This window comes from Polyodon spathula, chromosome 2 (assembly GCF_017654505.1).
Source record: "Polyodon spathula isolate WHYD16114869_AA chromosome 2, ASM1765450v1, whole genome shotgun sequence".
Classification (NCBI taxonomy): Eukaryota; Metazoa; Chordata; class Actinopteri; order Acipenseriformes; family Polyodontidae; genus Polyodon; species Polyodon spathula.
In genome coordinates, this window is record NC_054535.1 from 28,567,589 (window position 1) to 28,583,417 (window position 15,829).

Consider the following 15,829-nt stretch of genomic DNA (forward strand, 5'->3'; position numbering starts at 1 on the left):
AATATAATATTAGAAGTTTTTACCGCTAAAATAATTTTCAATAGAGACAATTAATTTAGCAAATTCCTTATTTATTCCCCATATTAACTATCCAGCAGTTCACATTGTATTTTTCCATTTTCTCCCATTGTGCACAACGTTACAACCAGAATGCATGCAGATCATTTAACAGCAGTTTATAAAGTACATTCGTAGTGATCCCCTGACTGCTGTATAGTGGAAAAACCCATAGCTAACCAACAGAAGGCAGAGGTAGTTTGGTCAAGTGATTGTAGTTATTTTTTTTCATTTCTATGGTGGCTCATATGAGGACATGGAATACTGTATAGAAAATGTGTGTCATAAGATCATTTTATCCAAGTTTGAAATATAACATTTGATACTTGACATGAAACATTTTAAATACATTTTTCTCCTTTCCTAAATAAGCCACCATACATGTTGTGATTTATTGTTGTGAAATTAAGTTACTGATTCAATGAGTGTATGTAGTGTAGTAAAGTTTTTAATATGATTTTTACACTGAATCTAATACAGGAAAAGCAGATGACAAATTCTTTCAACAATCAGAGAAGATAAGATGTTAGCTGGGAATATTATTGTAGGTAGAAAAAATACAGCTTTCAAAAACTGGTCTACTTGTAAAATTTTAAAACGGCTTAATAAAAAAAAAAAAACTAAAAATATCCCTTTTTATCCTAAGAAGGCCATACAGTTACCCGATAAAAAAGCACAGCCCACAAACAGATGCCCTCAAAAGACATTACATTTTTAACCTTAAAAAGAGTGAAACATTTCCAATATTATTAATAAAAGTTATTCATAAGGACTCCATCCTCGTGTAAAACACTGAACAACCCGTTAAGTCACAACCTCCTTCTCCCAAACAGCCAATTTAAAACATTGTCACACTGAGGTTAGGTCTGGATGGACCCAATACAGCTGTAAGGTTTGGGAGAACAATGTTGAGTTTAAGTTGGAGTCATGAGTAAACTAAATTTAACATGATTCTCTATTTTCTAGCTTAAATACCAATCCCAGAGTTCCTGTTCACCAGCGACACAATATAAAAATTAAAACCTTGATTGGTGGAGTTTGGTCCCCTGAACCACTCATTTGTTTTTTGATCTGAGGTACAGCTTCTTTGTGAGCATAGAAGCGAAGCAGGGGACCTGTTTCTTCCCGATGGCAGTACGATCGGCACAGTTCGCAACACTCCTGGTTGAGACCTTCCTGTTCACCAGAGTCAAGAGCTCTGTGAACTCCAGTGTGGAGCCGTACCTCTGCATCAATTCACAGAGGTCCTGAATGTACCAGGAGCCTCTGATGGTTTCCCGATGAGAATAGTACCCTGTGGTAAACAAAAAACAAAAAGGTGTGGTTTACAAAACAGAATTGTGATATCTGTCTCAAACTTCCACTTTCAAAAAGTCATGCAATGTATCAGCTGGCTACTACTGCTGTGCTGTCCATGCACTTACCTTCGGCCACAGAGTAGCACATGATGAAGTCAGCTCCGGCAGGGAGTGTGTACATGGCTCCAGCGTCCACTACCACCGTGTTCCCCTGGTCCGCACTGTGGTCGACCACGTCCATGGCCATCACAGGCTCATCGTGCTTGTCCCCACGGCAAGCCTGCACATCAAGCCAGCAGAAAGGCTTTCAACCCTCACATGTCAATTTGATTTGTTGCCAACTTTTTTTTTTTTTATAACTATTATCCTCTATGCAGCAAGGGGGTGCTGGGTTATAATACTTTTACTTTTTAAATACACACACATATATGCGAGTTCTGGGTAAGCATTTAGGGATGAATTACTATCAGGGATTGGCAAATAAATGTTACTTTCCTGGTGTAGTGAGCTTTATTAAATACACTTTTAGCCCTTTAAGTTAGACGATCCATAAATTCCACACTTGTACTGTGGATCACATTCATTTGTAAAATAGTTAAGCAGATAATTGACGAACATTGTTTATACATGTCTTCAGCACTCATAAGCACAATTCAGTAAAGATTTACGTTTAAAGATTTACACCCCTGTTGGATTCTTACCTGAATTATGAAGATCTTTGGCTTCCCCACCAAGCTTTGGCATTGGTCTCCTTTGAACATGCCAGTGAGATCCTGGATTTGGATTTTTGCATCGTAGGCAAACACATGATCGTTTTCACCGTGGCTCAAGAAAACGCACAGGAAACAGTCTGCGTCTGCATGGCTGGATGTGGCCGCTGTAACGTTGGAGGAGTTAGTTACTGTACCTGACACACCCCTGCCCTGCAGAGCTTCACTATGTCTAGCACTCTTTTTTTAAGCAGGTTCCCATACGCCTACAGGAACATTTTTCTAAAGTATTACAAGCCAAAACTAGATAATGTTGTTTAGAAAAACAAAGCATCACCCATGGCACAACTTAATGCATTACACCACAGCACCATGTACAGTGACAAAATCAAATGCTTAAACATTTGAGAGATGCTGAAGTCCAAAAAACAAACATGTACTACACACAGCAAATTCCGCCCGTGTTTGATTTTCATATCCTTGTAAATAAGGATGAAAATTTGAAAGGTGTTTGTCCAGGTTTGTGGGGTTTATGTGAATAAGTGTTTTTCTTGTATTTTCATTTTCATGCTGTTTTAAAAACATTTAAATTTATTGTTATTGGTGTGAACCTCGTTTTTTCAAATTGTCCATATCATTGTTTTGAATGTAGCCTATTACTGTCTGCTTACACTGCTTGCTTTAATTAGTGATAAATATGGCACTTGTTGGCATTAAATGGCACACTGAAGAAAGTGGTGACAAAGGAAGGAGTCCAATATGAAAAACATGTTAGTCACGTTCATGCGTATGTACGTAACTAATATCAGGATTTTTTTTTTTCCCCGTTTAGGGGTCTGTTGCCATGGTAATACAAAACATACTGAAGTAACATTTATTATGGGTTGGGTACTTGTATAACACATAGGTCAATAAGCAGTTCCTATCTGTGGAAAGTACAAATGTGATTAACAAATGTCTTACACATTCAAATTTAATATATTAAATATAACAACTCTTGGGGCATGCTGTGGGGAAAAAAATGGTGGTAACAAATTTCTGATCAGCAAACTCTGTCCGTACAATTATGTTGGGTTTACTATTAATCATATATTACGTGGTAAACTGGAAAAAGTTTCCGGAACATATGCAGCACAAGACAAGCTGAACACATTTAAGGATAAACAGTATGCCCTTGGAATATCTTCAGTTTAACAAGAATAACAAAAGATGTTGTCTTTTAAAAAACAAACAAAAAAAAACAACTTTTAGACCTGAGGTTAATAAATTAAACCTTAGCTCTAGCTGTTTCCGTAGAAACAATAACCAACATAACATTTTTTATTTTTGTCAAGCACTTACCTTCATGAATTAATTCCATCACCTCAACAGCTTTAAGGTTATCATATGCCCTCACATCAAAGCCTAGATCTCTTAATCTGTTCAAGACAGGAATAAAATGTATGATTTCATGTCTCTTCACTGATGTTTAGTTTAACCAATGCATAAACGTTTGTGGAATCCTTAACAGTTAACATCAACATCATTATACTGTGAGGTTATTGTCCTAGCATTATATTAATATATATTAATATTGATTAATGTACAGCACTGCACTTTTATTTTCTAGCTATCTGACAACTCCACTACAACTACAAAGCAAAGTTTCAGCCACACAACTCGTGTTACAACGCCCATCAATGCGCCATTAAAAACCATCCTCAACCCCATCTCTGCCTTACTTTGTCAGCCTCTCTGTGTTCAGAGGCGGTCCGCATTGGTCCACAGGTTAACCCAAGAAAAGCAGTGTTAGTCAAGGAAAAATTATGGGCTAAACGGTCACATCTGAATGCAAGCTTCCAACACTAATATTGTTTCATGTACTTAAAATGCATTCTTTACGAGTCATCTCTCTATTTTAGAATAAAAAATGTAACGAATGCCTTTTGTACATCTGCACGACTAAGAAAAATGTACGGATTCAATTTCGATTTTACATCCACCATGTTTATGTAGCTGTTCAGTGTAACATCAAAATCAAATTTAAAAAGCAGTAATAATATCAAATGGAAACAGGATCTAAGAAGAAAGAGGTTTGTCACATTCCCCGGAGAATTACTGTGCTTCAACACCATGGTAAAACTTTAATCACACTAAATAATTCACTTATACAACACTAAATATCAAGTGCTTACCTTCTTTCAAGATTTTCCTTATCAGCATTTGTGCCCTGTCTGCTTGGCATGGCCAGGTACCAGAAGAAGGTCTCCTGGTTAAAGATTAAAGCAATACCTCGACGCTTGTGGGTCATCTTGTATTCTTCCAAAGGGTCAAAAATATCAGTGCTGCAAAGCAATACAATACAATCATCGCAATATAGTACTTGGTGTACAAAATAAATCGGGATTATTTGTTTAGCAGTTACAACCAGTTCTGGGTGTTAAATAGGTCATCTACACAGATATTTGAATGAGACAATCAAATAATCTGAAGAAGAACAAGTTGAAAAATAAGTAATGTTAGGAAATGAATTTGGAATTGGGATTGCAGGGCTGACACACAAACTCCACATTTGGTTAAATCTTCTGCCACCGGACTTATAAAACAGGTTTCCCATTTGACTTCTTAACTGTTAATTACAGCTGTGCCTGTGACTCGAATAGCTTGTTAAAGTACAAGGTAAGTGAATTGGAAGGAATTCCAATGTATTATATCATTGTTTTTCAACGATTGGGCAGCACATTCTCCTCTGTCTGCCCGAGAGCTGAAACTATGAGAAAATAATTAAATGAGTAGTTTTGCATTTTAAGTCCTATCTAATTTTGATCATAAGTTGGTCCCTCAGCATTTGATTACTAAGAAAAAATAGATCAAAAGATGTTCTTACCTCTTATAGAAGGAGTCAGGTTCTGTAACATTTTCTTCAAGTTGTAATGAAAGAAAAGGAAAGACTGATTATGATCCATTTCATATGCAAGTGTTTTTTCTCACAATTTGAGATATATAAGTACCCTGTTATAAATCGACCCGTTATAGTGCAGAGTCGACTATAACACGATAAGGTCATGGCTCTCATTTCCCCCTAATGCAATTTGACTCACAAACAATGGATGAATGTTTCCGATATACAGTACGAAGCATGGCAGACGGCAAAAAACTAAAATCTTTCTCTGTTAAAATGAAAATTGATGCGGTGGACAGGGTAAGAAAAGGTGAAACTCAAGCAGCAGTTTCAAAAAATATAAATGTTACAGAACCTACATTGCGTGGAAGGGTGAAAGAAAGAAAAACTAAGATTCTCTTGATAAGACTGACTCCAAAGAGGGCTGTTCTAAGAAAAAAAAATGCACTGCATTCACGACAATGAATTAGACTGTGCTTTATTTGCTTGGTTTTGGTTTCGCGGGCACAGCAGAGTGAGACAACTGTGTGAATGTGTTGCTGTGAGAGTGCAATATTGTTTGTTGTTTTTGGCGTGGCCCAGGCTAACCGGAGGCCAGGAATAATCGTCCCAATAAACTGTGGATTCGAGCACCTGCAAATTGTGTGTGTCTCATTGCTTCATTTTCCATGGTACGCTACAATATTTATTTGGCTTGTGTGCATTGTAAATCATTTCAGGAACAAAAATGCCAATATTCATTGTAAGACAAAACACAACGTGGTCCTAATTATGGACCCTGACAACTTCCCAGCGACAGCGAGTGGAAGCGACAGCGAGTGGGAGAAGTACAGGCGTGGAAAAGTACAGAGCAGTTTCGAAGCAGTTTGAAAGCAGGTTGACGGCTGCAGAAGAAACTAAACTTCAAAAAAAAAAACCTCAACATGGTCTTCAAGCCTGTAATCTGTGACACCTGCTTGATGTGGGAAATCCGAGAAAACCCAGCGGAGCTAAACCAAGTGTGCGTAAAGTGCCGCGCGATCCAGGATTTGCATAAACTAGTAAGTATGCTAGAAATGGAGCTGGAGGAAGTGAGACAGCAACAGGATCTTGAGGAACTGGCACACCCACAATTCATGGAAGTCTGCATCACCCCTAACAGACTGAAAGCCACCAGGGAGATAGAAGGTCAGAACAGCTGGGTTCAGGTAGGCAGAAGCAGGGAAAAAAAGAAACTTCGTCAAACACAACCACCAGAAATCAAAACAACCAACAGATTTGAGTCACTTCAGAATTTTGATGAGCAGAACCAACAACAAGAGAATGAAAGGAACAACATCCAGGACCCCATTGACAGTGGTGACCAGACAGCAAAAAGAAGGGAGGTCATGATTGTTGGGGACTCCATATTGAGAAACACAGCAAGTTCAGTTCGCAGTTTGGACCCCCTTACTACAACAGTGTGCTGCCTTCCGGGAGCCTCGGTCAAGCACATCACTGAAAACGTGGACAGGCTCCTAGAACGAACAGGAGACGACCCGGTAGTAGTCGTCCACATCGGTACAAACAACATTGGAAGAGACAGACCAAAATCCCTGCAAAACAAATTCAGAGAGCTAGGAAGGAAATTAAAAGAGAAAAACCAAAACTGGTATTTTCTGGTATACTACCCGCACCTTGCAAATGACCATATGGACAGCTGGAAATAATTAATCAAAACGCATGGCTGAAGACGTGGTGCACACGGGAAGGCTTCACCTATCTTGATCATTGGACCACATTCTACAACGAGGACTATCTGTATAGACGGGATGGACTGCATTTAAATAACAAGGGAACTAGTCTACTTGGAGAAAAGATCCTCGAGCAGGTTCGGAAGCATTTAAACTAGAAAGGAAGGGGGGAGAAATCAACAAAAAAACAGAAGGGAGACCGCATCAAAACAAGAACAACAACTCAGGTAAGACAACCATTAAATGTATTTATCTAAATGCTAGAAGTATCAGAAACAAAATTCTAGAACTTGAAGCTACTGCACTAACAGGTAACTATGATGTGATAGGTGTTACAGAAACGTGGTTATCTGAGAGTGATGGGGACGAATATAATATTTGTGGGTATACACTGTATAGGAAAGACAGGCAGGACAGAAGAGGAGGAGGGGTAGCGCTATACATAAGAAACAGTCTTGAAGCCCAGGTGTTAAACCTGGACAAAGAAAATAAAACCGAATCAATATGGGTCAGAATAACAGACAAAAATTCAAAAGGCATAATAATAGGAGCATGCTATAGACCGCCAGATTCAGACGGTGAGCACAATAATCTGTTATACAATGACATTAGAAATGTGTGTAGCAAAGGAGAAGCCATACTAATGGGGGATTTCAACTTCCCCCAAATAAAATGGGAAAACCCGGTGGGTAGCGCGAAGGATGAAATAGAAATGGTGGAAATGACAAATGACTGCTTCCTAACACAATTTGTGAAGGCACCCACTAGAGGGGAGGCATGCCTTGATTTAGTCTTTTCAAATAACGAAGATAGAATAACTAAAACAGAGGTCAGAGAACCACTGGCAAACTCAGACCATAACATGGTCTCATTTGAAGTGTTTTTTAAATCCCCAAAAGTAAAGACTAAAGTTAAGGTTTACAATTTTAGAAAAGCAAACTATGAAGGCATGAAACAGAGACTAACAGAAGTAGATTGGAGTAAAATAGAGAAAACACCCACAGAAGAAGGATGGTTGTTCTTCAAAAATGTAGTACTAGAGGCACAAAACAATTACATCCCTAAAGTAGACAAATCTAAATGTAAAACTAAATTGGTCCTCTGCTATTCCTAATCTACATTAATGATTTAGATTCTGGTATAGTAAGCAAACTTGTTAAATTTGCAGACGACACAAAAGTAGGAGGAGTGGCAAACACTGTTGCAGCAGCAAAGGTCATTCAAAATGATCTAGACAAGATTCAGAACTGGGCAGACACATGGCAAATGACATTTAATAGAGAAAAGTGTAAGGTACTGCACGCAGGAAATAAAAATGTACATTATAAATATCATATGGGAGATATTCAGCGAAAAAAGGCACTTTACAGAGCATTAAAAAAGGACCGAAAAGAAAGTACGCAGAAAGAGTACACGGAACTGCAAACGCAAGTCAAAAAGGAAGTTAGAAAGGCCAAGAGAGAAATAGAAATGAACATTGCTAAGGGAGCTAAAACCAATTCCAAAATGTTTTTCCAATATTACAACAGCAAGAGAACATTCAAAGAGGAGATTAAATGTTTAAGAGATACAAATGGCAAAATCGTAGAGGAAGAAAAAAAAATAGCAAATATGTTAAATGATTACTTTTCACAAGTTTTTACAAAGGAAGATACTGACAACATGCCCCACATGTCATCCAGTTCCTATCCAGTTTTAAATAACTTTAGCATAACTGAGGCAGAAGTGTTAAAGGGACTAGGAGCTCTTAAAATAAACAAATCCCCTGGGCCGGACGAGATCCTCCCAGTAGTACTCAAAGAAATGAAAGAAGTAATTTACAAACCGCTAACCAAGATCATGCAGCAGTCTCTTGACACAGGGGTGGTACCGACAGACTGGAAAATTGCAAACGTAATACCGATCCACAAAAAGGGAAACAAAACTGAACCAGGTAACTACAGACCAGTAAGCCTGACTTCTATTATATGCAAACTTATGGAAACTATAATAAGATCCAAAATGGAAAATTACCTATATGGTAACAGGGTACTGGGAGACAGTCAACATGGTTTTAGGAAAGGGAGATCGTGCCTAACTAACTTGCTTGATTTTTTTGAGGATGCAACATCCATAATGGATAATTGCAAAGCATATGACATGGTTTATTTAGATTTCCAGAAAGCTTTTGACAAAGTCCCGCACAAAAGATTAATTCTCAAACTGAACGCAGTTGGGATTCAAGGAAACACATGTACATGGATTAGGGAGTGGTTAACATGTAGAAAACAGAAAGTACTGATTAGAGGAAAAACCTCAGAATGGAGTGTGGTAACCAGCGGTGTACCACAGGGATCAGTATTAGGTCCTCTGCTATTCCTAATCTACATTAATGATTTAGATTCTGGTATAGTAAGCAAACTTGTTAAATTTGCAGACGACACAAAAGTAGGAGGAGTGGCAAACACTGTTGCAGCAGCAAAGGTCATTCAAAATGATCTAGACAAGATTCAGAACTGGGCAGACACATGGCAAATGACATTTAATAGAGAAAAGTGTAAGGTACTGCACGCAGGAAATAAAAATGTACATTATAAATATCATATGGGAGATATTGAAATTGGAGAAGGAATCTATGAAAAAGACCTAGGAGTTTTTGTTGACTCAGAAATGTCTTCATCTAGACAATGTGGGGAAGCTATAAAAAAGGCTAACAAGATGCTCGGATACATTGTGAAAAGTGTTGAATTTAAATCAAGGGAAGTAATGTTAAAACTGTACAATGCACTTGTAAGACCTCATCTTGAATATTGTGTGCAGTTCTGGTCACCTCGCTATAAAAAAGATATTGCTGCTCTAGAAAGAGTGCAAAGAAGAGCGACCAGAATTATTCCGGGCTTAAAAGGCATGTCATATGCAGACAGGCTAAAAGAATTGAATCTGTTCAGTCTTGAACAAAGAAGACTACGTGGCGACCTAATTCAAGCATTCAAAATTCTAAAAGGTATTGACAGTGTCGACCCAAGGGACTTTTTCAGCCTGAAAAAAGAAACAAGGACCAGGGGTCACAAATGGAGTTTAGAAAAAGGGGCATTCAGAACAGAAAATAGGAGACACTTTTTTACACAGAGAATTGTGAGGGTCTGGAATCAACTCCCCAGTAATGTTGTTGAAGCTGACACCCTGGGATCCTTCAAGAAGCTGCTTGATGAGATTTTGGGATCAATAAGCTACTAACAACCAAACGAGCAAGATGGGCCGAATGGCCTCCTCTCGTTTGTAAACTTTCTTATGTTCTTATGTTCTTATAACGTAATATTACCAAATCTTTATATAATATATAATATAATATATCTATATATATATATATATAGGTATAAACCACGATGGACTGTGCAGTTCCCATGATATATACCATGTCTGGGGTAGCGAGAAGGCCAGAGGTGTAAGCCAAGGGCCTTTAACCATCCCAGAAGTGGTATATATCATCGGAACCAACGTGGTTTATACAGCTTATAAACACGGCTACCTGTCATTTGGGGGAAAACACATTAAAACACATTTTAAATTAAGACAAAACCAGAAACTTGTATTCTGTATACATTCACAGTATAATATAGCCCCAATTTTGATTTAATTATTCACTTATTAAAAATAAATTGCACATGTCCGTTTATTGGGAATTTCTGCTCGAAAGTGTCATCTCGAAACTAGAGGACTGAGCACAAAAGATGTTTATGTTAACTGTCGGACACCCTCGTATCCACGTCGTCCCAGATTAAGTTGAAGATCAAACCAGATTACACACCAACCAGACCGTGGTTTCAGGGGACAATGCCACAGTTTCCCGCAGACGCTTAAAATCCAGGCTGGTAATTCGGGGGGTGGTGTCTGGCCTTGTCTTTACCTGCTTTTCTAAAAGTTTTCCTGACTGACAGGAATAAATTGTTGCTGGTCTTAAACTCCCTGTCAGCAAAGATGTTAAAACTTCTACTGTTAAAACATCTATTTAGTCCAGCTCAGAAAAAAAAAAAAAGAAACTGGAGACGGAACTTCTTGCACTGGCATAAAATTCCCTTTTCCCAAAATGAATGTGCATATTTGTTTCTTTAAGCCAGTCTTTAAGTACATTAACTGTGGGGATGCTTCTCATCAGCAGGGACTGGGCATCTTGTTACAATTGAAGGAAGAATGGATGGAGCAAGAGAATCTGCTTCAGTCCGCTAAAAAACTGAAGCTTGGGAGGAAATTCACCTTTCAACAGGACAATGATCCCAAGCACAAGGCCAAAGCAACATTGGAGTGGCTCAAGAACAAAAAGGTGAATGTCCTACAGTGGCCCAGTCAAAGTCCTGATCTCAATCCCATTGAGAATCTGTGGCACTATTTGAAAATTGCGGTCCACAAGCGTCGTCCAACCAACCTGAACAACCTGGACAATATCTGCCAAGAAGAATGGGCCAAAATCACTCCGACACTGTGTGCAAAGCTGGTACATACTTACCCCAAAAGACTTAAAGCTGTTATTGCAGCGAAAGGTGGCTCTACCAAATATTAATGTGTGGGGGTTGAATACTTATGCAAGCAAGATATTTCAGTTTTTTATTTTTCTTAAAAATATTTCCCAACATAAAACCAATGTCACCTTACAATAAATGATTTTGAGTTTAAGTGTTTTAAAATAAAATATCGAACAGAACGAAATTTCAATGTACCATTTGTAATTCAGTAATATGAGAGAATTGGTCAGGGGTCTAAATACTTTTGCAAGGCACTACATATCTATCTATCTATCTATCTATCTATCTATCTATCTATCTATCTATCTATCTATCTATCTATCTATATATATATATATATATATATATATATATATATATATATATATATATATAAAATCACACACACACACAGAGTACAAACATATTATAGGCTATACATTAATGAAGTTTTTTCGAAGTTTCTTGTGAAATATTATCAGTATACAAATATACCCAAAATCTAAACAAATGTGGAAAGAAACGGAAATTGAATAAAGTAAAATAAACACAAAGAGCACAGTACCCACCTTCATTACGCTTGAATGTAGGTTCACTATCTTGCTGAATTGTCCCTGAAAATGTAAATATAGGTTACAACAAATACATTTTTGATCCATATTTTGATATATTTTGGATATGAAAGCGGGATTGACTTTATGGCAGCAAAATTGAGGCAACAATTGTTTGCTTCAATGGAATAACCATGAAAATGAAACCAAAAAATACTCAACGGGGGCGGGGCGAGGTAGAACAGCAGATTCAGTACACTGAATTAAAGAAGTCTGGTTGATTGTTGAAAATGTACAGACATTTTGCACAAATTTTGATCAACTCAAAACAACCAGCACCTCAAATGTTGATAAAGCTTTATAACTGACAAATAATACCAATCATTTCTATCAGAAACTTGACGAGTGGCATGCAGAAACAAATGAGCAGATATGGCAGAATCTGTAACCTCTAGCACTGAAGAAGGTGAAGGAGGGGTTGTTTAATGTTAAAGTTTAAAAATACATTTTGTAATTATTGTCTAGATTGAAACAACATGAAGCGAGAAAGTGTTCATTTTTTCCCCCTGAATGTTCAAGGCCACTCCCAAAAAAACTTAAACCCAGGTTTTGACCAAAATTAAATAACTTGAGTTTACTAATGTAATGAAATGTGTTGGGTTAACCATTGTCTAAATGGGGAAAAAGAAAAACTTAGTTGGATCATCTGTGTTGTCTCTGGTAAAATTGCAAGCCTGTAACAGCGCAATTACATGACAAATGCGAACAGCACATCAATATCAATAGCACAAAAACAAACAGTTGTACCTCTCGTAATCCATCACCTATCTGACTGTGGTGGGACCAGATAAGGCAGGATATGTAAAAAGCGGACAAATGATTCCTGTTTTAAATACCATTATACACAGCTGTAACAATTACTATAGTCACACAATTATTGTTTTGAGATTCAGCATTTATTAAGGAGCTCCCCTAAATCTCTTGTTTGGAAAGATACAGGGTATTAATGCTTGTGACAGGGCAGCCGTCTGCCGTGTGGGTGCATGCATTCGCTGCAGAGTGATAGGCAGGAGATAGAGATGGAAGTTGAAGTTGATATGCCCTGCAGGCGAATATTATTTATTTACACATCAACACACTACCAGCAATTGTAGCGCACAGGGTACATACAACACAGTGTATGAAAACTTTGGTGGGAGCTACAATGTCTGAACTAATCTTCAATAATAAATACAAACAAACTCGGGCTACTCAGCTGTACTCAGCGGTTTTGACTTGCTTACTCTCTCTTCGGTATCCAACCCGGGTTCTGGTTCTCTCTCTCATTCACTCACACAGTGCTGAAGAACTTGATCATGACAGATGAACGTTTGGTGCGGCTATGTGACTAGCCGATAAACGGTTGGGGCGGCTATGTGAGACGCGGATAAACGACGGATTACTGTACATACGTACTATATATATATCTATATATATATACACACACACACACACACACAGTTATTTGTAATCTTCTCTCTTGTATCTTAGCTTTTTAAGAGCTTTTGTTAGCCTACAGACAGAAGTTTAAACTACAAGAAACTAAATCACTGTTTTAGTGCTGAAACGGAGACAAATAGCTGCCACGTTTATATTGTTTGTTATTCGAGCCAAAAACAAGTTATAAACTACCAAGATACTGTGTTATTATTACTAGTTCATAAGACTTCATCTTTAATCCCAGCTCGGTTGTCTTTATTTGGTAGTGCTGTTTTTATTACTGTTATTATACAGTGGCATTAACGTATTTTGTTTTTTTTTTTTTTGTTTGTTTGTTTTTTTTGTTTTTTAACTAGGTTTCTAACTTTAAACACTTCTATTTTTTGTTTGTAAAACTAAAACTATTGCCCGATGTGTGTTTCGTTTTACACGCTGGTGTAATAAATAAAACGTTCTTGATTGCAACAATCCAGGAAGTAGAACACTGATCAATTCAAATCTCTGCAAACAAGTCACCCTTAATTATTATTATTATTTACACAACAAAGATAACTTAACTTCTGATTAGATAGTTTCTCTAATTAAATCAAGTACCGTAAATGTTTTCTTTATCTCAACATTATGGAAAATTTGTATGAGGACGTTTATCGTGATTATTTTACTTTCTTTACAGATTCACAATAAGAAGATCAGTAAAAACAACAGAAACAGTAACTAAAACGGGTTTCCTAACACATTTAGCGTGACTGTTTCAACACGTCTACTTTCCTACGGGAAAATGATATCAAAAACATTTTAAAAATGACATGCAACTGTCAACATAGTCCACTTTTTTTTATTTTAACTATCACATACGATATCATTAGAGACTACATTTACCATTCGCGTTTTGATACAACCGTTTGACTGTACACAACAGTCTTTAACAACAACATATTTTAGTTTTGACAGTTATGATATGTATGGATCTACACTATGAAAGGAAATACACTATTTGCTGCTTTTTTTTTTAAACAGAAATCGCTAAACCACAGATAAAACTGCAGCATTATTATTAACCATAAACAGAACAGAACTTCACTTGTGATTGCTGTCTGGGCTTGTCGAGTTACAAACAAGCGAAAAAGGAAATACACTCAAGACAAGGGAAATGCATGTCTTTACCCTTTGAGTCGTGCTTTTCCGAGTTTGCCATTGCTGACTTTCGTCCTTTTCTGTTCCTCTTTGTTACAAGTTACTGCAGTACTGTATCTATTGACTCAGGTAGGGGACGGAAATCCCGCCTCAGTAATTCGATTGGCTGAGAGACAAAGCAGCTGGAGATAACTAGGGTGCGTTCACGGCCATCATTCTGAGCAGATTCTGTTCAGAATTTGACCACTTTAGCCAATGATCTTCTGAGAATGATCTCTGGGAACGCACCCATTGCCTAAATTGGTTAGGAATGATCTCCGTGAACGTACCACTGGATGTTAGAAATGCCAGTCAAATAACTTCCTCAAACAACGTCTGCAATGTTTGGGACAGGTTATTGTTGCACAAATAGATTTAAACTTAATGTTACACAAAGAACGGTTCCAGCGAAAATGAACATGAGTGTTTCTTCTAATTTACCAAACACTGGTCACGGTAGTTTTTACGGTAGCTGGGACTTGAAATGAAGTTACTGTATCTGAAGTACCTCTGAAGTGTGAAATGCACTCAAGTACAGCAAGCAGTAAATATGCAACTACGGGGGTGGATGGGTGGTTAAAGTGAAACGAAGGCTTTCAAGGGGTGTGCCACAAATGGCAAAGTTTTGCATGTGCTTGAAGTGTAGCAAAACATGAACAAGCTCATACATGGTGTAAAGAGTTTCTAGCAGCTTATGTGCAGGCTTAAACACAGACTTAACTGCTGAGCTAGCTCTTAGTTTACAGGACCATCCAGACCCTACCTTTCCATTGAATTCTATGGGCTGAGATACCGATCCATTAGAATACAGTACAATGACAGTACTTGTGGAAAAATAGTACAGCCCAGGGAAAATAACTAACTGCCATTAATGAGGTGTGAAAAGGAGTTTGGAGTCCTACTGTTTGTAATGTATTAATGCTGATCTATTTTGAAATATATTTGTACTGGATGAAATGGGTTGAGTCTAGCATAGCCTTAGGACAACTATTCTTCCTTTTAAATACATTCAAAAAATTAATGAAGACTCATTAAGCAGTCACTTACTGCCTTGCCCGTGTAGAGGAATGCAGTCTGGTGAGCTTTTCTAAAGAAATAATTCTGGTTCCAAAGAAGGAATGCAATTTAGAAGTCATGTGCTACTGTAATAACCCGAGATCCAAGATGCAAGAGTATAACTTTAATCACAGTGTCTTTATTAGAACAATCTCCGTTGAAACCTACACATTAGTGTTTTCTAAGGACTTCGTCGACCCCACGGTATCCTGGGTAGAGGGTAAGTATGTAGGGCGCTACTGACCTCTAGTGGCATAACTTGAACGACATTGTATACATAAACATTCACATTACTGCACGCACTTAATGTTTTTAGTTGCCCTTTGTGAACCCCTCATAGTTTATTTTTATACTATGGTGGATATACTGTTGTTTAGTATTTTCAACTGTGAATGTGCTTAAAAGATTAATTCTCAAACTGAACACAGTTGGGA

At 37.6% G+C, this 15,829-nt stretch overlaps 1 protein-coding gene across 1 annotated transcript; it reads right to left on the minus strand.

Moving 5' to 3' along the window:
• Positions 1 to 54: 54 nt before the first annotated feature.
• LOC121294964 (caspase-6-like) lies at positions 55 to 14,443 on the minus strand. The gene is made up of 8 exons (XM_041219224.1): positions 14,331 to 14,443; positions 11,706 to 11,750; positions 4,932 to 4,965; positions 4,240 to 4,389; positions 3,407 to 3,483; positions 2,057 to 2,232; positions 1,482 to 1,635; positions 55 to 1,351 (listed from the first exon to the last, which is right to left on the minus strand). Exons 1-8 carry the CDS (start codon positions 14,359 to 14,361, stop codon positions 1,113 to 1,115), a joined length of 906 nt encoding a protein of 301 aa, XP_041075158.1. The 5' UTR covers positions 14,362 to 14,443; the 3' UTR covers positions 55 to 1,112.
• Positions 14,444 to 15,829: the final 1,386 nt, after the last annotated feature.